Source organism: Parus major, chromosome Z (genome assembly GCF_001522545.3).
Source record: "Parus major isolate Abel chromosome Z, Parus_major1.1, whole genome shotgun sequence".
Taxonomy (NCBI): Eukaryota; Metazoa; Chordata; class Aves; order Passeriformes; family Paridae; genus Parus; species Parus major.
The window spans coordinates 13795140-13819832 of NC_031799.1; the positions used below are offsets into that span (position 1 = coordinate 13795140).

A 24693-nucleotide genomic window follows, 5' to 3' on the forward strand; every position below is an offset into this window, starting at 1 on the left:
AAGGCCAGATCAACACACAAGCAAGCTGCTTGAACGAGCAGCAGAAGTTCCATAATTAGATACGTTAAACTGATAGATGAACTTCTGTCAGACATTAGGTATAGATTATACTGTGGACAAAATTCCTGGAATAGAAAATTATCCAGGCCACTGATAAAATAATAGTAGTAGTAATAAGTACTAAGCAAACAGAAGATTAACTGTAAATTTCCAGAGAGATTCAGTAGTTAATTGCTTGGTTGTTTTATTGGATATTGCCAAATTTTGTGTTACCCATTAGTAAACAATTCATAAGCAACAACAGCATGAATTTTCTTATTTGCTGTGTTCCTGCAGCAAAATATTGTCTTAGTGTTTAGATGAATAATTTTTAATTCATTTGCAGATTCATTAGAAATGAGGACATGAATGTATATTTAGCAACTAGGCCTGTCGATGGTAGGGTTTCTTTCTTAATCATTTGGGTTCTTTGGGAGCTATCTACAAAGACTGTATTCAAAATTATTGAATTGAATCATATCCCTAACACAAGGCATACAAAGTTTCAATTATCATCTGAAAGACATGTGGGACAACTCCAGGGTATATAAACCAGCCAGTATTACATAATTTCTGCAACAAGATTTGTGAAACAGAGAATGAAAGTATTGTAATAGCTAATAGACCTGAAAGGAAATTTAGACCTTATGAAGTAAATTAGATTTTCTTTAATAAGATAACAAGTTTGACAGATAAGAATGATGTGTAGATATACCACATTTTATGAACTTTCCATTAGTCATTGTGTCTTATTGCTGTTATAAAAAGAAAAATCAAAATTATGAAGTAGCAGTTAAACACATTGGCAAAAAGTAGTAATCAGAAAAAAACCCAACTGAACATACAGGAATTCCATATTAGGCCTAATGCTATTAAGAACTTTAATCACTGCCCTGGACACAAATATCAATTTCTTACATATCTGTAGAAACTAACACCATGAAAAACATTCTGGGGCAAAAGGTGACCTAATGTCATGTTCTGACTATAAGTAGGGGTAAAAAAACCAGAAATTTTTGATTTTTATCTTTGTGGTAGGATACATCAGACACTAGAGCTGCTGTAAAAAAAAAAAAAAAAAAAAAAAGAGGAACCACCACATACCTTATGCTGAGCTGAAAGAATTTTTACTATTTAGAAACATAAGGAGTGACTTGATTTTGGTCCTTCACAGAGAGTAAAACTCTAGCTAGCTCTGCCTTTTAGCTACAGTGAATAAAAAAAGGAAAGCTGAAGCTAAGATTTGCAATAAACTAGAAAAACAAAATTTCAATAAAGCAGGTAACTGGGACAAAACTGGACTTTGTCTCTCTTTAAATACTCCTGTCAAGATAAGATCATTTTCAAGTGGGTATACTTCAGTCGAGCACAAATTAGGCCGTAGTCTCTTACAATCTGGTTAAGAAAATACAGTCATAATAGAGGCATTTGTGAAGATGAAATGATATTCCTTTCTAGTTTCATGGTTTTTGGATGAGTTAATAAAGATAAGAAAATAGTTGTCTTGTTTGCAGCCATAATTACTGCAAAGTTCTGTAACTAAATATGTGTAAAAAACTATTGTTCAAATACTCATGATCAAAGGCATGGGAGTGTGGAAGCAGTGGTTCAATCAAGCAATGGAAGCAATGTGAAATGTGTCCAGGGAATGATTGTACTGATGGAGCTCTCATGACCACTGCAGACAGTAAGTTAAAGTGCAGATGACTGCACAAAAAAAGGTCTGCCAGCCACTGTGAAGCCATCTCCTTGCATTTTCTACTTCATCTCTTCTCTTTTGTCTTGACTTCATTATTTCCTTGTGATTTTTATGATTCTCTTGCTCTTACTGGTCTTTTTAGGAAACAATATTTGGAGCAGAGTGAGGGCCTTACCTGACCATGTCATACAAAACACTGACTATATCAGATCTATTTTCCCTGTTTGCACCTCATTAACTACTTCCACTATTGGTTAAATTGCCACTCTTCCAAAAAGTGAAGCCTGATGTTGTGTGAAGTACTCCTTCCCTCAGAAAGTGTTTGGATTTTCTAACCACGTTCAGAGGCAGAGCTCTGGTTCACAATGCATGCTAAACTGTCTCAGTGCTCCCTGTAGAAGCTCCTGGGAGGCACAGGCTCTGTCACCTACCCAGGTAAGCACAGATTGCTGCAGAGACCCACAGCCCATGCTGTGACTAGCTTATGCATCTGCAGGGCAGAGTAAGAGTGAGAGTGTGTCTTGTTCAGTTCTACCTAGGTGGCAGGAAATCTGTTGTGGATTTCATGCTCAATAAAAAAAAGACAGGAAATGGCACAAGATTTCTATGTATTGCAATGGTACTGCCAGCAGTCCTCTGTTTAATTAGGGCCATCCTTGTTACATGGTGCTTGTTTAAAATGTAATCTGGCTCAAGTTAAGAAAATTCTCCATATTTACATAAAATAATGTTACCAGGAAAATGTTTACAATGTGGACAATCTGTGAGGGCTTGAAACAAACAAAATCACATTTAATTTAATATTTAGAAGCCAATAGCTGCTTACTTCTAGGATTGATTTTGAAGAAAGTTTCAACTTCTCCCTAAGGCTCAGACACTGCCCAAAACTTAAACTGAAACTTTGCTGTGAGATTCTGCATATTAATTTAACTCATACTTTCAACCCCAATACTCCTGTCTTCCTCTTGTGTTCCTCATCTAGTCACATTTAAATTTTTTATATTGCTTTCCTGATATGATGCCTGTCCTGGCCTTGCTGTTTTTTTCAGTGATCTCCTATTCATAAAACTCCAAATATCATCTTTCTTCACTCAGGGCATACCTTCTAAATTAAGAAACACTACTGCTCTACAGTGTTATTACAATCCCTTTTATTCTCATGTATTATAGATCTGAGGTAAAAAATTTACTTAAATAAATAAGGTATTAAGGTAAAATATTTTCAGTGGAAGTTTTGTGTGTCTTTGTTGACGTAGGTGAACCTGCCATTTCTCAACAACACTGAGCATTTATGTTGGTCATTACAGTGCATTTACAATGTTCATACTATGTTTCTCTGGAGTACATGTAGTATTTTTTTCCAGGGCACACTAGACAATTATTATGTTTTTCTCACTAATATTGTTCACTAAATTCAAATAATGAAGGCTTGTTTAGATACTATATTCCAAGTGGGTAAATATTAATTTACTTCTAATTCTTTCCTTAACTTTTTGAGTAAAAAGTGCTGTTCTCCCAATGGAAACCTGTATAATCTTTGCTTTATTTTTAAATAAATCACTCCTTGAATTCAATCTCTTCAGTAAAGAGGTTAGCCTAATCTCCTTAAGACACATCTTAGAAATATACATAATAATACTTTAATGATGACACTCATTCATTTATTGTTCTCTGTCATATTCCACCATATCAAAAAAGAGATAAGTAATCATACTGGGCCATCAATGCATATTACCTTTTATTTTTTGGCATTTAAAACAATGGAGTTTTGATAACAGGAGTAGATGTAGCTAACAGCTATACTTTCACTATGAACAGCAAACTGATAGCTGCCAACTATACAGAGAAATGAGAACACCTGCATTAGTGATTTTGACATCCAGGGCTTTGTCAGATAGAGTTGTAAGAGTTGTGGAGTTTAAAGATAGGCATTATCTTTAAAGGTTGCTGATTAAGCAAACTTCCTACCTAAGTTGCAGAAGCAACAGCAGGGAATAACATGGGTTCTCCTCCAGAGCTAAAGAAATGAAAAAATAGAATGAGATTAGCAGGAAACTATCAATGGTGCAAGACTCTGTGCTTGTGTGTGCTATTTATAACCATGATATGTGTGTGTTATTTATTACTGTGGGGTATAAATATTATTACATGTTTTATACATAAACATATAATTAATTTAAGAAAATGGAATTTAGAATGTGCAACATACTGTATATTTCATGATATATCCATATCTGTTACTGCTACAATTAACCGGAGGAATAATTTTGCCCTCTTCTCTCTGTATATTAGTTATGCTGAATCTTCACCATGCTCGTAGAGTCCAAGCAGTAACACAATAGTCATGAACATTGTGTATTTTCCCTTTTTCCCTTATTCATTTATTAAAATGGTCATACAGAGTGTCAAAAGAAGAAAGTGTAAGAGGATCTGTCCCCAGTATAAATAGAGGGTTCTATTTAATGAAGGGTCAGTCTGCTATTTGATCAACTACCACACTTTGTTTAAAATTAACAGAAGAAAGCAAACATGAAAGAAACACTACAAATTATTAAACTGCCATCCCGTCAAAAACTTGTATTAAATATGAAAAATTTGTGGAAGAAATTCTTTAATGTGAGTGTGGTGAAGCAGTGCAAAAGGTTTACCCAGAGCGTTTGTGGATGACCCATCTCTGAAATGATGTGGTGAGGCCAAGTTGAATAGGGTATTGAGCAATCTGGTCTAGTGGGAGGTGTTCATTCTCATTTCTCATAAAAGGGAGGGTGGGAACTATCTGATCTTTAAGATCTCTTCCAACCCAAACCATTTTAATGTTCTGTGATTCTGTTTGCAGGTTAATTTATAGTGCTGTTAGTTAAAGCTGAAATAAGTCAATTTTCTTGAACAATATCCATAAGTCAACTAATACTAGGAGGACATGCATTTTGAGGAGTGGGTTAATGAAGGATTTTATTCTTTGTGGCATTATTCTTGCAAGAGCCACTGTGAAATATAGTTATTATCTATGGAAATCATCTTTTGTTTTTAATACAAGTTATTGAGTGCTGAAAGGAGGTGGATACTGACCTTTTCATGTTGTAACTGCTCGTGTCAGTATTGCCTCCTGCAATCAGTGTGCAATGGAAGCTTGAGTCAGACCCAGATTGCATCTCTTTACAAAGGTTAGTAAGATGGGACCAAAAAACTTGCCGACATTTCCCAGAAGTGCAGGCTCTGTCAAGAAAACTTGTTCTTTGGCTGCTTTTAGTCACTCTGATTTCTTTTACTTAGAAAGATTTTAAATACTAATGTTTCTTTCCTGTTGCAACACACTTGTGTGAAGTAATTGGGCAACTGTATGGCTCTGGATAATTTTAAGAGGATCTCTACGTATTACTGGCTTGAGTTTGAACTTGTTGGTAGTAACCGAAAGTTATGCCTGCAGCTATTTGTCTTGTGTTATATAGATGCAGTAGATGGTTAGTTGGACCATACAAAATAGTGCTGTAAGGAACTTTGGAAGAGATCTTCTCCATTTTAGTCTTTGTGGCAGAATCAGCAATTTAAACCATTCCTATAGCTCTTACATGCCTAAAACTCAGTAAGTCGTACATTTATCCAAAAAAGTTTACTTCAGAGCTCTTAGTGTTAATAAGGGTCTTCCAAATAATTTATCTTGAATTTTCCTTAATTCAGTTGGATAATCTTATTCTTAAATTACCTGTGGTTAAAATAGGGATATTTTACATATCAACCTACCAAAACTGCCACTTTCCTCAGTAGTTTTAAGGTTCTACCTCAAAATCAGATGATGCTACATGTGTGTGGTGATATGGAAATGCTCTTATATGATGATCAGAAGCATTGTGGTTTTTAAGAAGATCTCATTCTTTATGACTATACATTTCTTTCTATTATCTTATCTAAACCCATCCTCCTTCAACTAAATTCAACTTTTCACAGTTCCCCCTTGTAAAAATTTTCTCTCCAGCTTTCTTGCAAGCCCCCTTCAGGTACTGGATAACAGCAATGAGGTCTCACTGGAGCCTCCTCTTCTCTAGGTTGAACAACCTCAGCTCTCTCATCCCATCATCACAGAAGAGGTGTTTCATCTTTGTGATCAGTTTAGTGGCCATCCTCTGAATTTGCTCCAACATGACCATATATTTCTTGTATTGTAGACTCCAGATCTGGACAGAGTACTCCAGATGGGGTCTCATGAGAGCAGTAAATGGGGAGATTCACATCCCTTGATCGATTGGTCAGACTTCTTGATGAAGCCCAGGATGTGGCTGGCACTCTGTTTTGCTAGCAGGTGTTCTGTCATATTAAGCTTTTTGACCACAAACATGCCCAAGTATTTTTCTCCTGGGCTAGATACCTACTCTGCCCTGTCTGTGCTTGTGCTGGGAATTGCCCTGACCCAGGTGTAGGACGTTGTCTCTTCGGCCTTGCTGAACTCCCTGAGGTTTGCATGGTCCCACCTCTCAAGCCAGTCCAGGTCCCTGGGGGTGCCATCCCTTCCCTCCTGTGTCGACTGCCCCACCCAGCTCAGTGTCATCAGCAAACTTGCTGAGGGTGCCCTTGATCCCACTGTCCACATCACTGACAAATGACAACAGTCCTTCTCTCCACAACACTATTAGATGCAACCCTACCACAATTTCTTTTTCTTCTGAGCAGACCATCTCTCAAATTCATGTCTCATCAGTTTACAGACAAAAAAATTTTTTTCTGAAATGTTTTGTCTCCAACAGTGAGCACAGAATTGTAGCCAGAGGGATTAGTAGAAGAATGGAGAAATTTTATAATGTTTCTTTAAAAGTACACTTCCACAGTCCAGCACTAAGAAGCTCAAGTACTTCTTGGGCCAAAACTGTGTGTCCAGTATTAAGCATGCTCAGTGAACAAGCTCATATGACTGTATGAATCTTGTTGACATCCTTTATAACAAAATAGATGACAAGTTTGAGGAAAATCTAATACAAGTAAATCTTAAACCCAAGCCTAATGCCCATCACATGGGTGCTGAGGACTAGTCTGCTCTTATGTCCGGTCCTGTGTGTCACAGACAGTTTTCAGTAATGGCTGTGTTTGCAAAGTTCTACCTAAGGGTTTTCATTTGATTTTCTTCAGAAATGAATTTTCATCCTTAGCTGGCATTCATAGGACGTTTTGTTAGAAACCACATGCTGTACTGCACTTCATCTGCAATGAGGAAAAACTCTGTCAGGCCTCTGACAAAATTCCAAGGAAAATGTTAGGGGAAAAATAGAGGGGAAGAAACAAAAGATTTCTGCAGGTGACTTAAACTCTGTCGCTCTCACTTTCTGACTGTTGATAGAATTGGCTTCACATTCTACATCTGTGCATGTAATCAGGTTTAAGTTTGTTATGACTTTGATGTGGAGAATGGTTAAGAAGCTAGACCATTCAGGGGAGCAAAGGGCCAACCAGAGCTTCTGTATAAATGATTTCCTCAGTCTTGAGGCCCAGGCATTTATCTGCAACTTGATGGTGGCTTTCAGTGTGAACACAGGCTGAACCTTGCTGCAGGATGTTGTGTTAAAGCACTTTAACTATTCTGACACTGTACCTTCCCACTGCATCTCCCAATTACCATAGAAATGTAACAATTATGGCTATCAGCAAGACTTTTCTCTCACAGTATATCGTTCACTTAATAACATTTAAGAAGCTATCAGTTAAATAAATAAATGGATTAAATCTTATCTGTCTCTGTCAGGCAAAGGATACAGTACTCATTTAACATGATAAACAGAGCCATATCTCTTCTTCCAAAGCTGGAATTTTATAGCTTAAGTTATATTTAAGTGAGCACAAACTGTGTGCTAAATCAGTAGCACTCAGTAAGTTGAATTGGCTGACCATAAGGAAGAGACTGATCTTTTTTTGACAAGACTGCTGATATCTCTGTCCTATTTCATCACTGAAGCAAGATTCAGTCACAGACCAGTGTAGGTCATGTATTGGCTACCAATTAATAATAACAATGAAGATAGCAGCAGCAGCAGCAGCAGCAGCAGCAGCAGCAGCAGTAGTAGTAGTAGTAGTAGTAGTAGTAGTAGTAGTAGTCATAGTAATAACAACAATAGCAACAACAATAATACTAATGACATGATGTCCTTTCCTCAAATGAGCCATGGAAAAGAAAGGAAGGTGGCATATATGTTCATTTGCAACGTATCTTGGACATAGTTGTTAAAGTTATCAAGTTATCCTCAATGCATACTTTTGAGCCTAATTAGGACATTTACTAGTAAGTGTATGTGCAGTTTCAGGGGAGACAAGTGTAAGAAATCACAGGCTCTCTGTGCAATGTTCTACATGGAACCAGAAATGAGAGTGTTCAGTTTGTGATTTTGTTGACCATGTATTGCAGACATCAGTACTATAATTTCCCTCAGTGTGCTATTTATGCATCTTGCTGTTACATGTAATAAAGGAAGAAAACATAGGAAATGACCATAACTGGACAAGAAATACACTGCACAGTACAAGAGTGATGCACATTTTTGAAAACATGTGCAAGTGAAGCTTAGAGTATTTCTAATGCAGGAAAGTATAAAACTTATCTGGACATCATGTAAACAGTGGAGAAAAAGTATCAGTTTTTCATTCCACTCACTGAATCACCCAGAAATGCGCACTCACAGCCCAGAAAGCTAATGGGATTCTGGGCTACATCCAGGGCAGTGTGGCCAGCAGGTTGAGAGAGTGGATTCTGCTCCTTTGCTCTGCTCTGTTGAAACCTCACCTGGAGCACTATGTCCAGCAATAGGGTTTGCAACATCAAAAGGACATGGAGCCAATCCAGAGGAAGCCACAAAGCCGGTAAGAGCAGCTCCTCCCCTACAAAGACAGGCTGAGAAGGTTGGGGCTGTTCAGCCTGGAGAAGAGAGGGTTGAGTGGAGACCTCGTGGCAACCTGCCAGTATCTGAAGGAGAACTACAGGGAAGCTGGAGAGGCACTCTTTGACATGAACTACAGTGACAGGGCACAGAACATTGTGTACAAGCTGAAAGACAGTACAGTTTGGTTAGATGTATGGAAAAAATTCTTTACTATGAGTTTGGTGGAACAAATTGCCCAGGGAGGCTGTGTTTTGCTCCAACAGTGGCAGAGTTCAATGCCAGACTGGGCAAAGCTTTGAGTATCCTGGTCTAGTGGGAGTGTCCCTGCCCATGGCAGGGATGGTTGGGGTTAGACGATCTTTACAGTCCAATCCAACCCTTAACATTCTATGATCCTATTCTGCATTAAAAAAAATAGCATACAGTGACATCACTAAAGGTCCTGGTGAGGAATTTCAGAGGTGGAAACTCTTTTCATTTGCACTGTAGCAACTCAGAAATCAGTTCTCCCTCATCAGCTGTTTGAGGTTTAGTCATGCTTTATTTATTTTGCCTTTCATAGGAGCATATTTTTATAAATTGTTGCAGTAGACAAAGGACATATAACTTTTTTTTGTCTGGGATTAACAAGAGAAAATATGTAAATCAAGTATGAGACTCAATGTTAGAAACTGTTCTGCACTGTTAGAGATGCTTCGGTAGAAAATTCTAAGCTTATTCCAAGAACCTTCCATATAGTTAATCATGAGATTCAAAAAGTTTGGGAGGTAAGGGTAACTATGAACCATAATTTATAGACTGAAAGCAAATTAATTTTTCATATTCTATTTTTTGCTAACAGTGCCATGGGAAACAACTTTGCTTCTGTTACTTGAAGTTGCACTGAAATTGTTTCATGCAAGGATCTTTTTCTGAAAAATACCATCAGTATTGACACATTGACTAGCTGGAGCAGAAAGTGTTTGTTACATGTTACACTTTTCTTTCTCCAATTTAATAGGAAATTAGGAAGATTAATTTGGTCCCACTATCTACCTTAAGGGAGTAAGTAATGACAATTGATGCTTCAAAAGAGGGGTTGTTTTCATGCATTAGTTTCAAGATCACTCCTTGAAGCAGTTACTGCTTGTTTGAATAGAGACGACCAGTTTCCGGACAGGCATCAGCTCCTACTTCTAAAGCTTGCCAACCTTTGGTGGACTTCATAACTTGAAATTTCTTGAATAAAGTCTTATACAAAATGTAACTATTTTTCCATATCTAAAGTTTACTTAAAAAATATTAGTACATTCTCTTCTTCCTAAACCCCTTCAATTTTTCATTAAACATGCTTGCTCTAAATTCATTGCTTTATTCAACTGTATAAAACTAGGTGGATACAAATACACGAAGAATCTGAAGCATTTGGTTGTTATTAGTGTGGAGATAGTGGCCTCACACATACAAAATATTAAAAATACTTAGAAATGTTCAAGTGGTTTTTGTTTGGGGACTATACATGAAATCACAGCCGGTAATACAACAGATCTTTTTCTCTTTTATTTTTATTGTGCAGTACAATTTCAGGTTAATAAAACAAACAAAGACAATACTTTTATTCTCTAATCCCCACATTTTATTATTTTTATTTAAATATAACATACTATACATTGTTGCTCAGTGATTTTGGTATCCCTTTTGTTTTCTAAACCCCTCCCCCTGTTTTCCTTTTACTCAGGAGACTGTTATGCTCAGGGTGACAGAAAACAGAGCTTATGGTTGAGGATCTGGGATACTCTAATATCTGCAGTTTGCTCCCACTATAGTGGGCGTTACAGTATACCAAACACACAGGAATCATTGATTCCTTCAAGGGTTTTTTATTTTGGTTAATTTTCAGAAACCACTCTTCATGTCACAAATGGCTCCTGGCTCACTTTGGGAAAGTGATATTTCCTGATCTTGTCGTTTGAGCAGCATGGTGTTTTGAGTACTATGATAATATTTATGCATAATCCTCCCCTGACCAAGTCATCTAGGTAATTCTGTAAGAAGAGAATTTCATTTGTACCCTAAATGTTCTTTAAGTCGTCATTCAATACTGCATTCATCCAAACTCATACTGAAGGTTCAGTACGGGTGGTCCATTATGTCTTGTCAGTTTTAATTACTGATTACAAATTTGAACAACAGAAACTCGCTTTTATCGTGGTAGTTAAGTTTCGCTGTGAGCTGCAATTACATTTAAAATCTGAAATTCTTATTTCTCTTTCTAGAAAAATGTCATTTGTGAAGAAGAAAACTGGAGATAAAGTACCATGAAATACAACATCAGCTATCAACTAAAAATATATTGTCTTTCAACGAATTCCTAGTTTTAAAACAGCTGACATTATTTAAGGACAGGAAATATAATCTGACCATTTTGTATTTTATGGGAAAGCTTTTTTTTTTTGCTTTTTTATTTTTTTAAACAGCTAGTATTTAAATAACAGAGTAAGATTGAAGTGCTGGTTAAACATTGACTTAAATAAGTTATAGAAGATTCCAACAACACCAGCCTTTATAGAGGTTAAACATTCTCAAAAAGACACATTAAGCAAGGCTCTCCTTTGTACCAAAATACAGTCTCCAAACAATAAAAATAAAACCAACTTTTTCACAACGAGAAATATTGAAGATAAACTGCAGCATCAATATAATCTTATAGTTATCAGTTAAAGTATTTAAAACAAAATAATATTATACTACTTTTGTTTCTTACTAAAGACACTGCAAAGGCTTATTTATTTATTTAGTGGAATACAATGTGAAGACAGTGGTACAAATTGTTTGATGTACTGTTTTCTATTTATCTGCTCTAACAAAATGAATGTCAATATGGTTACACTGGTGAGCTATCCAGAGCTCTCTAAAATTACTGAGTAAAGCAAAATATAAAACAAACCTTATGTACCTTTAATTGAACAGACTTCATATTATGCTCAACTTTATTATACTGCAGTTGCTCAAGTTAAGCCACGGGATGAATAACACTTCATAAAAATGTGCTGGATATTATGTATTTTGAGCCTTCAGTTACTGTGATGGTTATGAAAGGCATGCTAAAGCTGGAAACCAGCACAGCTTTTTGGTTGGCTCTCATATATAATATACACGTGAGTAATAATCTCTGAAAAACACATGAGCATGATTTTGGATCTCCTGTCTTGCAGCCCTTAGTTAGACATCACTCCCACTATATGCCTGTGATTCTTCAAGTTGGTACCAAAGGCAAATGGGTTGAATGAGAGTATCAATTGAATAAGGTGTGCAGGACTGTATTGCCTTCTTGCTTTCCTTTCAGTGGCCAAACATTACACTTAGGAATTACACACTACTGTTTTATTTTTACACTTGCAGTCTCAGTGATTTTAACAGGGCTGACCACATCAGGTTCCAGCCCAGTGTGTGCTGCAGAATATCACACTGATAGCAGTGTGTTAGATCCCAGCTCCAAACTGAAATCAAAGTCAGATGAATATAAACACAGATGCATTGACACCCAAGTACAGATGTGGCCCCTTCTCTCAATTTCAAAATAGCAGAAAGACCCTTTGAACAAAGTATTTCTTGAAGGTTTTTCTTGAGTGCTGATAAGTACAAAAATTTCTCCAATATAAAGACACCCAATACCATAAATCCAAGCACTGCTTGTTTGGTCTTATGCTTAAGTGCAAGACAGTTTAGGAAAAAAATGGAGTATACACTCTAAATTCTGCCTTTAAAGCCTTGTCTAATACCTATTCTCTGAGTACTTTTGAGGTTCTGACATTTTACTCTATCAAACTCTCTGTGAAGTACTAAGAAAAAGGGAAAATAAGAAAGAAGCAAATGAAGAAACATTTCAAATAAAAAAGATATTTAACATCCTATTAAATAAATAACTTAGAGAGAAATAAAAAGAAATGAATTTAGGACATACAAGCAAACCATACTATTCATTTTGTTAGAACAGTTATACACTACTTTGCTTATCCTATCCATTCGTCCACAAGGCTTCTCCAGAAATGTCATTATTTGTGCATATGACCCAAGTGCTTCCAGTAAATGCTTGTGTGTCTAACTGTTCATTGAATCATTAGGCTTGAATGAGCAATTAAGGACTTTGATATGAGTTAGTATTCCATAAATAGCATTCCCCATGAAGATCACGCAACAGATTGTCTTATGTCCATCAAGGTCTGTTGCAGTGATTAAAAAAAAAAAAAAAAAAAGTTCACACTGGCAATAAATTCCATCCCCTTTGATCCAGCTTCATTTTGATTATAAGATATGACAACGAACTAAATAAAGGTATTTCATGTGCCAGCAATAAGTACAAAACCTTCAAAGGCTTCCCCTGCTCTCATTTCAAACATGCAGATGTCTGTGCTACTTCTCCGCATCTACCTTTTAAGAGAATTACCAAATATTCTTGACATAACAGCCTTTGGTTCAACCGCATCAAAAAATTAGTTTGTTCATCTATGACATGACTACCATAGGAAGAAAGTGAGCTGAAGTGTTTTTCCTTCTTGTTTTCTGTCCTCTCTTTGTGGTTCCCCTCCCATTCAGGGCCACAAACATTTGCCTTCCATTGTGCTTCCAATTTAAGGACGCGTATGTGTTATATCCATTTTCTTCTATTCTTTCCTTCAATTTGCAATCGCTATTAAACTCCTTCTGTTAAAAGAAGAAAAAACCCACAAATTCAGAACAAACATAATATTTCAACATACTGAAAGAAAATACTTTAAAAAAAAATGTTTTCAAAGACTGTAGTCTTTTGTATGTGAGACTCTTTTAGGATTCTGCACTGTATTTACACAAAAGTATCACTATGTCCACAGCATATAAAGCAGCATCAGTTAGACTACAAAAAGTGAAATTAACAAAAGATATAATTATCCAATACATAGATATAGCAGTTGAATGATATAATTCATTCAGAATTGAAATTAAACTTCCCTGTGTTGAAATATGGCAAGAATATTAAATCAAATTCTCAGTCATAAACTCAAAAGTATGAGGAAGCATTAATGGAATCATTAATCACATTTAAGTTCTAACAAATATAACTCTTAAATATCTTGAATGAGATTATTGATACCATACATTAAACAAATACTATTTCTTATAGGTCTGTTTCTTATTTAAAGTAAGAATCTTTGGACCACACTGGCAATGAAAAAGGGCTTTTTTGGGATAGGTGCAAATCACTGTTATGCTACTATCACAACTGATGTGATACCTATTCACTTGGATGACCTGGAAAGAGGCTTAGCCTAAAAAAGAATCATGTATGATCCCATACCTTATTGACTAAACAAAGCTGGAAGTAATTTTATGTATGGGACCAGGGATTAAGGTTTTCTGTTTTTAAAGGAGAACAAGTCATCTGGCTGTTAGAAGGAATCAAAAATACAAGCCTGTGTAAGCATGTAAGGGGACACTACTTTTTTCTTATACTGTTAAATATGATTTTACATTGATACACTTTTCTGTACTGAAGCCAAGAATAAATCTTTTCATAAACAAGTACTTCCTACATATAACCCCATCCAATTTGAACAAACTACTTATATTATATTTGGAAGGCTTTTAAAAGCAGGGTGTTGGAAATATAATTAATTTAAAATGAAAAATCATGATTTTGTTGTTTCTGCATTTCAGAAAATAAGATGTAATTTCACAGCTCAGGGAGAAACAGGTCAGAATCTCAGGGTTTCATATAATAACTGCATGCACTATTTTCAATAGGATCATGAACAGGACAAGAAATAAGTCTGAATAGTAAATCAAGGTTCATGTTAATAAAATCAAGTCAAAATATATTTTACATACCTATTAATTTAAATTAGAATTTCTAAACTAGTTAATGTTAAGTACTTTGATACAGTGAGAATTCTGTGTGTACAGTTTATGTATCCCTTAGTGGCTTCTATGACCATGGAAGACCTGCTTGATGGAATTGCATACATTCAAATTCTATTTGGCTCCCAAAGTACTCTTTAACTCTAGGACTGGTAATTATTTGAACAATGATCAGTGGGGAAGACACTATCAAGACAAGACAATACAAGACCACTATAGACATTGCCTATACTCACAAAGATACCATATAGATAATTTAACAGTTATTTTGTATAATATGTCACCTCTGGTGTCAAGGTATTAAAAAGGCAGATGCTCATCAATCACAGTTCTAAACCACAGTAACTTTTATCTGCCAATTTGTCAAAAAAGCTTAAAGAAGCTCATTTTGTTAAAGAAACCCAATAGTGAGTCTTCTTTCCCCCTCATTTTACCGAAATCAGTCAAATGGAAAACTATTTGATTAACACAGAAGGAGCTTTGCTTATTTTCCTAGATGCAGAATTGTACTGAAATCCAACTTTTACTTCTATTTGTAGATAACAGAGAAAAGGTGATGTTGTGATGTGCTTAAAAAGTCTTACTGGCAGGGGTCTGAATGCTACACAAGACTGCTTTGCTCATTTCAAATAAATTTCAGCATAAGCCTGCACCAATGTCTATTGTACATGTGCTCAAGGGTGTTTTTACAATTTTTATTGGTTCTGGTATTCATATCCATCTACAAGCTGCCACGCTGTAGTAATACGAAGCTAACTGCAAATCCCGGGATTATGGCAAAAATAATGACAGAAGCATTCTTGAAATAGCTAAAGTATTATGGAATAGGTTTTGATAAATCATTATACTGTGATTTTATGATGTGAATATTGAAAAATTATCTCAGCTGGAATTAAAAAAAAAGGCTTCCCACATTCGTATCTTCCTGTCAACGCTATTTCTAATACACTATGAATTACTGAATCTTATGGCAGCAATTTCCATCTATGGTACATGAAAGCTGTCTCAATGTCTTTTGTACATATATAGTGTTGGAATAGACTCTAAATAGACTCACACCACACCAGGGAAGGCTAACAACTGTGGTAAGAAAGCCTGTCTTGGGCTTTGGGACGGCCCATCACATATTACTGAAGTGTGCAACTAGAAGTCTGAATTGAAGATGACTGATGCTAAAACCTTCACCTATGCTTCACTGAAGCAAACCCATGATCAATGACTGTACTGAATAACTCAGTACACGGTTTTCTCTCTCAATAAGCACTGATCATCCTGTATTTCTGAACAGTAGAAATCTAAAAATTAAATCTACATTTACAGGAATACAAGAAAAATTTCTTTGTTCTGGTCTTTCCTTAATGTGATTCTTTGACACTCTCACAGCATTTAGAAAGTCAGAAGTCTGTTGTTGAACCGTAAGTAACTAACCACAGTGGAGGTGAGGGAGGACAGATTATATAGCTTGTATGAACAAAATACACTCTGTTTCCTTAAAACAGAGGGACAAATGACTAGAGGCTCTTTGAGTCTCACTTGAGATTGTCATTACTTCACTGTTCTCAGCAGAAATAGGAGGCTTGGCTGCATTGCTCAATGATAAACTCAGTCCCTATATGTGACCCCATTTTTATAAACCATATGGATGATCTGAACATTAAGCAACCTGCAATTTTGCTCATAACCTTTCCAGGAACTGGAACAACATTGCAAAATTGCAAACCAAACCAGATGTAATACCAGAATAATCTGGTGCTTGTGTCGTCATGGGGATGTATGGTTATACATGGATGTTATGGAGTATTTGAGTTTAGTTAAATTTACAGATCATATTGCCTTCTATTAAAAATATTTGGATAGTTTCTGAGTTTTCTTGGGTTGGTCTGTTTTTGTTTGGTTCATTATTTTGTTGTTTGGATTTTTTTCCCCTGAAAGTCCCAGTACCCCCAAATTTACAGAAATTAATTAATACAAATTAAGTATATGTGGACAACTTCCAAGTGTTACCTGAATTCTGCTCAGACAAAACTTATCTGCTGATATTTAAGTTCATGTCTCTCTGTAGTGTCCATAATCTTTTTCATTAATAAATGTAGTCAATTTAAAGTCTGCTACCATAGGAATCTTCTTCAAAGTTTTAATTTAATGATTCGGTGTGTTTACTCCGAGTAAGCTCAAGTTTCCATGATTTCAGGCACACTTTATCCCTCTCTCCCCCAGCCTCAAATTGCTGCTAAGTGTGATTGCACTGTTGAAAAACCAGGGAAAACAAGCCCTAAAGATTACATTTTGTGAGACCTGTTCTAGTGAGCACTCCTTAGTAAGCAGTGAGACTGAGGCAGTAGGCATGATAAATCCCAGCAGCTATGTTGGTATGACATGAGCTTAGGAAACAACAGGAAGCTTCTGGAGAGGGGTGATCCTGGTTTATCAGAGGATGAAATTCTGATGAACAGCTCATTTCAGTTCTAATTAGTAGCAATACAGAGACAAGCAGTGTTTTCAATAGGCAAGAAAGGGAACTGTGCTGACTCCTGAAATCCATTTGGAATGTAAAAAAGGTACTTACAGAGCCGTAGACTTTTCCTTTTTTGTTCATGGCTAAATAGTAGTTGCTCTTAATAGACTTAACCGCCACAACTCCAATTTCTACAGATGTTATCTCCAATATGCCTAAAAAATAAAAATTGAGGTGTTTAAACACTTTTACAGGATTTTATCACTGTAGAAAAGACAATAAACCTGAAAAATACTAAACTTGTAATATTTATGGCCAACTGACAAAAAGATTTAACAGAAGCATTCTTTAAACCACTGCAAGAATCCAAAAAAACGTTTTGTCAATTAACATGTATCCTAACCCTGCATTTTAAACCCCATAGATACTGAAACAACACCATTCTTCTTAGCATAGATTTTATGAAAATTTATCGGAAAAGACATTGAAACCACAGCATCAAATTAAATATATAGCATATGTCAATAGAATATTGCATTTTCCCCAATCTTTAAAACCCTTGGTAAATAATTTATTCCTTGTAGAACATTTAGATAAACTAAATCTCTTGGTTGCACTGAGCTGATAAATTCACTCTTAGCAAGTGTGTTGACAATGTGGGAAAGACCAACACTAATGGCCACACTATCTTTGTCTTCCAGATATCAGAAACATTTTGCTCTGTTTGTGATAAATATGATTTCTGACTCTCCCTTCCAAACAGACTCTTTCTGGGACACTGGATGGCTCAAGGGACCTGTAATGGGAGATAACACCTTTTCATCCCTGTTTTCTGCCCAGAAGCATACTGATATGGGAGTAGGAGGTTGCATGGCTGGCTCCAACATTTCTCCTCCTGACATTTATGTAGCAATAGTTGGATCAATAGCCTGACTAAATGTGGTTCACTAAGGGTGCACCAACAGAGAAATTACAGGAGGGGCAAAACTGTCCTCCTTGATTAGGTTGTGATAGTTTACATACAACAGGGCCACGCCATTGATAGAGGCAGATCAGGGAGTCCATATTTGCAGGGCTCTAATCTGTATTATTCTTAAAATGTTGCTCATTTTCACACCAAAGAAAAGCCAAAGTTGCTTTCTTGATCTTCTGAGAAAGCATTGTTACAGAGGACTGAGCAGCTCTCCCATGGGACATGTGCTAAAGTAATTGTGCTCAAAATCAGAGTAAAGTGAACTAACTTGTGGATGGCAAACTATTAGAGGGCAAGAATGTGATGCAACCACTGCTACTACACCATGAATGACACTTTTTTTTTTTTGTATTTTCTATGCCAAAAAGTGATGAGAAGAATTTAGCTAATTCTTTCTACAGAATTGTATTCTGAACTGCGTCTGGATCCATTTCTAACACCAGTAACAAGACAAAAAAACAAACCATAACACAAACAAATAAGCAAGAGAAATACTGGCATAACATGTGCCATTATAAATTTATATGTTGAAAGGGATTAAACGGATTTAGATTTAGCCATAAACAATTGCAACAATAACATCATATTAGGCTATTTCAATTAACTATTTCACTAAGAGCTGAAAGACAACAGTGCCTAAATAAGAAACTTGTACAGAATTGACCCATTTTAAGTGTCTTGCACTAGAATGATGGACACCCCTGCTTTTCAGTAAAATGCTTAAATAAAAGCAATACACGTATTCCTATAATCAATGAAAATATAGTCTGGTTTTTCTGGTATAGTTTGTCTGCAATTTCACACTCTATTATATTCCTAGTGGAGCAGCTGTATGGAGGTCAATAAAGAGAAATGTTACTACATTTACATTATATCCACAACAACTAGCTTGATTATAGCTATAATATAATATATATATTATTGATGAAGCTATTTGGTTTTAGCTATATATAGCAGAATTGTTCCAAATTATTACTAGGTTGACAATATGATCACTAATGATCCTGGATATGTTCTCACTGTGTACATTCTGTGTACTTGAAAATTGAAAAATATGTAAATTTTGTTGACAGTTTTGCATATTCTATCCTCTACAGAATTTCTTTTGGGAAAAATGGAAATTTTAATGGATGTTTTTCTTTCAAATGAATTTAATTTTTATCTGTTAACTCTTGGTAATAGGAACCTAATTTGATACTTTGCTACTCTCTCTAGTCCCCCAAGAGCTACCTGCTAATTGCAAGCACAGTTACAATCTAGATTTTGTCTAGGTTGCAAATTATTTGCTGCTATTTACATATTTTCCCAGAAGAAGAACCCCAAATTTGATGGAAATAATTTGAAGGTAAGAGGAATCTTTCATTGTTTTAAGTGATGTAGACAAACTTCAAAGATCAGCGGGACAGCATCTACTCATCTGACATGAATCTGCAAGAAGGCCTAAGAACTTTCTAGAACTTTGAAATAATTAATTTGAATAAAATAAGTAAAATGCATTTGATGTAAGGGTGAAAATATGCATTTGATTATTCTTGAAGAATTATTAAATTCAGCAGGAATATATTGAAAAAGGAAATTGAGACATACAGTATGAAGCTTAAAACGACAGTGTTTTCATTTTTTTTCAGCTTCTTTGTCTATTCCCAAGAATGTTAACTTTTTGTTGAAGCTCTTTTTTCTTTTCTTTATGACTGAAACAAAAAAGGCATTTCAATATACTTCCTTGCATGCTTCTTGTATCTGATTTTATACCATTGCTTGGGCTTATGCATTTTGATGCCTTAAGACATAGCTCCAAGAAGATGTGTAAGGTAAATAATTTCCATGGATTTATAATTATTCTTGATTATAAGCAGTGCAAAAAATTAATTTTATTGGGGTAAAAGTCTTAGGAGCTATTTATTCTGCTTTCATGCTACTTAGGAACCTGGAAATGAAAATAAATTAATTTAGAAAAAATCAAAATGCTCTGGCCTCTATTATGGTTTTAAACCAGATAGCACACTATTATTTTACAGCCATAGCTCTGTAAAACCCAACAATTACAACTAATCCCCATTGACCACATCCACTGAAAAAGCATAGCTTTCAATACCCAAACCATTTCCAATTCATTATAATTAGAAAGATTTCAAATATCAACTTGAGATGTGCCCTGTAGCTATGCATGTGCTCTCTTAACAGGTCCCAAAGGCTTTAACCATATTCCCAATAGAACACAAATGTATTTACCTTAAATAAACTCTATTTTTATAGTTTATAAAAGTGATTATTATACGTATTGCAACAGAAACCTGTTTGTCTTCTTACCCTTTACACAGAGGGTCTCTAAAAACTACAAGTGAAAATTGTGCTTCCTTGGTTAGCTATGTTAATTGGAAATGTCCTATGTTTTATAAAAATGCTAATTATATGAAGAAAAAAAGTTACAAAATATCCTAGAAACTGGATGAAATTATGTCAAGCAATTCTCAGGAAAGATAATTTGACAGAAAATCAGATCTATTGTCAAGGCAGAAGCACAGGGGATGCAGTCTGCAACAAGAAACCCTTGATTCTGGGACCCAGTTCAGTTTCTTTGCAGTGTGAGGCAGTGGTCATTTCTCTGTATTTGCGTCATTTGTGCAAGGAGTTCTTATAAATACATTTAAAACATCTCCAATACTAGTAGCAGCTCTCTCCATGCAGGAGAACAGAACCACCATGCATCTCCCTACACCTTTCAGATATTGTCTCAGATATGTAGCAATCTACAAAGAATCCTGCCTTCTGAGTTTTCTTCCATTTGCAAAAATATTGTAGATGAAGAGTGAGTTCAGCTGGAGAGAATGTGATGGTGACTGAGAGCATGTGAAATCTTTTGGTTTCCCAAATAGTGACAAGAAGGGCCCATGAAGGAAGCTGCAGCTCTTGGTTGGTAACTGGAGAAGACAGGGCTTTGTGCTACTGCAGCTGAGACTAAACTGACTTTTCACAGCTTTAGTGCCCTACAGGGAATTTCTGTGAAGCTGGCTTGAGCCAAAACAAGCTGGTGTTCAGGTGTAATGTTGAAGACATTGTGGTTAAAAAAGATGTTCTTAGTAGCTGTCTTGAAAAAATGTGGTTTGAAGCAAATAGATTTGTTGGATGTAGTTGTGGAATAGTGAAGTGCAAAGGTATATGTGGTCACTGCCTCTGTTTCCACTCTGTTTCATCAATTACACCTGTACAAAGCCAGTTGAAAATATCCCCAAATGACAAGTTATACTGGTATTTCTATATTTACCTGTATTTAGTGATAACAAAAAAGGAAGATGACGGATTAATAGATAAAAGAAAACATAGGAAACTGAAGATGGGAACCAAGTCTTGCCTTTGAAAACTTTTTCAATTAACCAAAGTAGTTCCACTGAAAGGCAATCTTACAGACTTTGTGCTTGACTTTGAAAGGGAGCTTAAGATACAAATCACACAACCCACAGTGCTGCTGCTATGGTCAGAAATCTCAAATAATAACCAACCTAAACCATAACGTAAGCTTAGACTTAAAAAAAAGTTTATTTATGGTTAAACCAGTTCTTTGTTTTATATTAACACTTGATATTTTTGAGACTACCATTGTCCCTACTCAAAATCAGAAGTTAATAGACTGAAAGATCACAAAACAATCTGCTAATGTGTCATATTTAGATCAACTATAGCCAAAATATTATTGCCCCATTAATTTTTCTGTCCAGTGCCCATACCTAATACATTTGGACAAGCCTGAGATATGTATTCAAACTTCTGAAAAGTTATTGTAACAAAACCTCTACCTTCCTATATCAGCATAGTACCAGTATAAGAAGTGACATCTTCACAGTGCATAAAAATCAGATAAAAGACTAATTATTAAAGCCTATTCTCAGATCCACACAGTCTGCTCCAACTTCCTTTTCTACTGCTTTCATGGCTTTAACTTTGGAGCAGAGCACAGATGTCTCCATTGATTGTTCTCTGTAGACCAAACAAATTGAAGGGTGTCACCTGGGATGAGAGAACCTCCTAGTGATCAATAGTGAGAGCTGTTGGTTAGCAAAGGAGGAGTTTAGGTTTAGCTACAAAATTGGCAGGAATCAATTTAGCTAGTATACCTCTTGACATGTAACAGAAACAATTAATTCAGGATCAGTTAGCCTACATTTTCCCTCTGGTCAGTGAAGACAGGCAACTTCAAAGGACAGTTCTAAATAACACTACTCCCCCTACTAAGTTTCCAAAGCTAGGTGTTTTAAACTGAAGCAAAAGAAATGCTGGAAGTGACTCTGAGGACACATCTGTTCTGTCAGTTATGATGAGTTCAGATGTCCTCTCAAGGACACCCTGTCTGTCACTTTCATCACTAACACACAAGCATGTAATCAGATTTAGCCAAAGTGCTAGGGAATATAAACATGTTTTCTTCCCTCAGGTGGATTTAATTCATGCTGTTGAGATGGGGTAGCTACACATAGAGCCAACTGTACCTGGTTCTGTTAATCAGAACTCAGATTTCTTGAGCTCTATGTTTTGAGCCAAGATGGGAAGATACATAAACAGCTGCATGACTATTGATGGAAAATTTTGATGTCTGAGCATCCAGCCTGCTTGACCCCATCACTGCAAGATTTTGTAACTTTTAGATTAGACACAGACAGTGTATGAATACATTATCAGATCTGGTTTTGGGACAGAGAAGCTGTAAGTGACGACTCATACTAACCAAAGAAGAGTAGTGATTCATATGCCAAGAGTAAAAATGGAAAACAAAACACCACCACCATCACAGTATAGTACATATGATTAGATGCAGGGTTGTAGTTATCTGATTAGATCTCTTGACAAAGATGGCTTGAGGAGTTTCAGCCCTCCCTTCCTCCAGCTTCTTTTTCCTGCCTCTGTGCTGAAGTTCACCAACCCTTCAAATGTAACTGTTTGTGGAGCAGCACTATAAACAAAATCATTGGAATGATCTGGCTTGGAAAAAACTCTCAATAGAAAACAAATCAACCTAAAACCCTAAGGACTAAACAATCCAAGTTTTTTCAGTCAGTTTTAGTCATATATATTTTCTAGACCTTCCAGTGCTCTCTTTTTGGTCTCTTTCCAGTTGGCTAATTTTTTTGAACCGAGGTGCCCAAGACTGGACCAATGTTCTAACTAAGGCCTGATGGGTACTGACTTGAGCAGAATGACTACTTCATGTGTTTATAAGGAAACTTGGATCCTAATCCAAATCCTAATCGAAACTTGGCAGTCTGTGTATGTTTCCATTTTGTAGACAGGACCAGGCACTCAGGATTTCTGCCAAATCTTAAATTTCCATGTCTCCACAGAAACATGCAGGAGAATGGAAAGCTTAAAAGTGAGTAGTACAGCTCAGTACATTTTCTGAGAGCTGTGTGGATCTGCCTATTTTAACCTGAGTGAAATCCCAAGTTATCTTTCAAATTCATGATTACTGTATTCACTTCCTGCGTTTTACCACTTGTGTAAGATTCAAAGTGAGTAACTTTAACTGGAAGAAACTGGATAGAGCTAAAGCTCTTCCGTTTAATGTCCATCCTAACAGACTAGGCAGGGATAACAGACAGTTGCACTGCAGAAGAAAAAGTCCAAATGCATGGTGAGTGACAGAAGTGTCCGCACATCACCTGCAATCTGTCCTTTCCCTCCTGGGGAAGGGAGGAGCTTCTAGCTGCATGGAATGTATGCAAAAAGAACTAATGGGTAGAAATTAGCCAGCAGATACCATACCTATATTTGCAAATGGGGTGCAAAAGATCATTTCATGGAGCCAAGCAGTATTTAGACACAGACAAGTATGAGCAGATGGAAGTGAGCCAGGGTGCTAAAGCAGTCAGGGTATGTACAAATAGATGAAAAAAACCCTTATGAGACATTGTAGAGACGTCTTGGGACAGGAAACCCAGTGTGCTGCAATTTGTCTACCAACAATCTTTATCCAAATCACAAGTTTGTTGTCTGCTGCTGAGACACATACTGTGGCTGTTATTCTAGCTAAGGCTGCTAGGACAACAGCTAAGTGAGACAACAGCTCTCTTTCATCTGTTTTGTTTCATTTCGGACCTCATTTGCTCTTATGATGGAACTTGACTCCTCTTTGTGCAAGAAAACAGGACTGGAAAAATATCGTCTATTATTTTATCTCAAAAACTTATCTTATTGTGGAAGGTAGGAGACAGAAGCATAAGCTGCATAGCTATCACAAAGCTTGGCAGTGTGCATTGCACTGCCTGTGGCAGGTAGGATCTTCTCCTGAACCTCTATGAGCATAATGTCTTTGTAATGAGGTAAAACAGAAAAAAAAAAAAAATAAAAAAATCATAAACTACAACAGGCTCCTCTTTAAAATACCAGAACTGAAAGCAGTTTCTAGCAGTATTCTACTACTGCTATGTTTCTCTGGGAAAACAAGGATGTTTTAGTGTATTCCCTGAAATCAGAAAGTTGCCAAACACACTAATCCACAACATCAATTAGTTGTTGGTTCTAATGGTTTATGTCTGTCTTTGCCTCACACAGGAAGAAGGAATCCATGGTATTTTAAAATATGGGATCCACATGTTTATAGTGAAAGATTACCCCTGGACAGCTATAATGATCATTCTTTTTCACATAATTATATTTGGTGGTAGTTACTCATCAACACTTTCAGCAGTTTTCTTCTGTAATGCCACAAATATTCCTAATGTTACTTGATCATAACAATCACTTTTGCAAGAAAGCTTTATAGGAGCTCAGGGAACAGAATGAACATCTGAGAAGTGTAGATTAT

The 24693-nt window shown here is 36.1% G+C and overlaps 1 protein-coding gene across 1 annotated transcript in view; it reads right to left on the minus strand.

Annotated features, from left to right (window-relative positions):
* Positions 1-10119: 10119 nt before the first annotated feature.
* The window catches only part of FGF10 (fibroblast growth factor 10), a 59597-nt gene continuing 45023 nt past the window's right edge, over positions 10120-24693 (minus strand). Inside the window, exons 2-3 of the mRNA XM_015652093.2 lie at positions 17036-17139; positions 10120-13278 (exon numbers count right to left, since the gene is read on the minus strand). Of these exons, the coding sequence (XP_015507579.1) occupies positions 13081-13278; positions 17036-17139 (302 nt within the window). The 3' untranslated portion in view covers positions 10120-13080. The remainder of the gene's footprint in view (positions 13279-17035; positions 17140-24693) is intronic.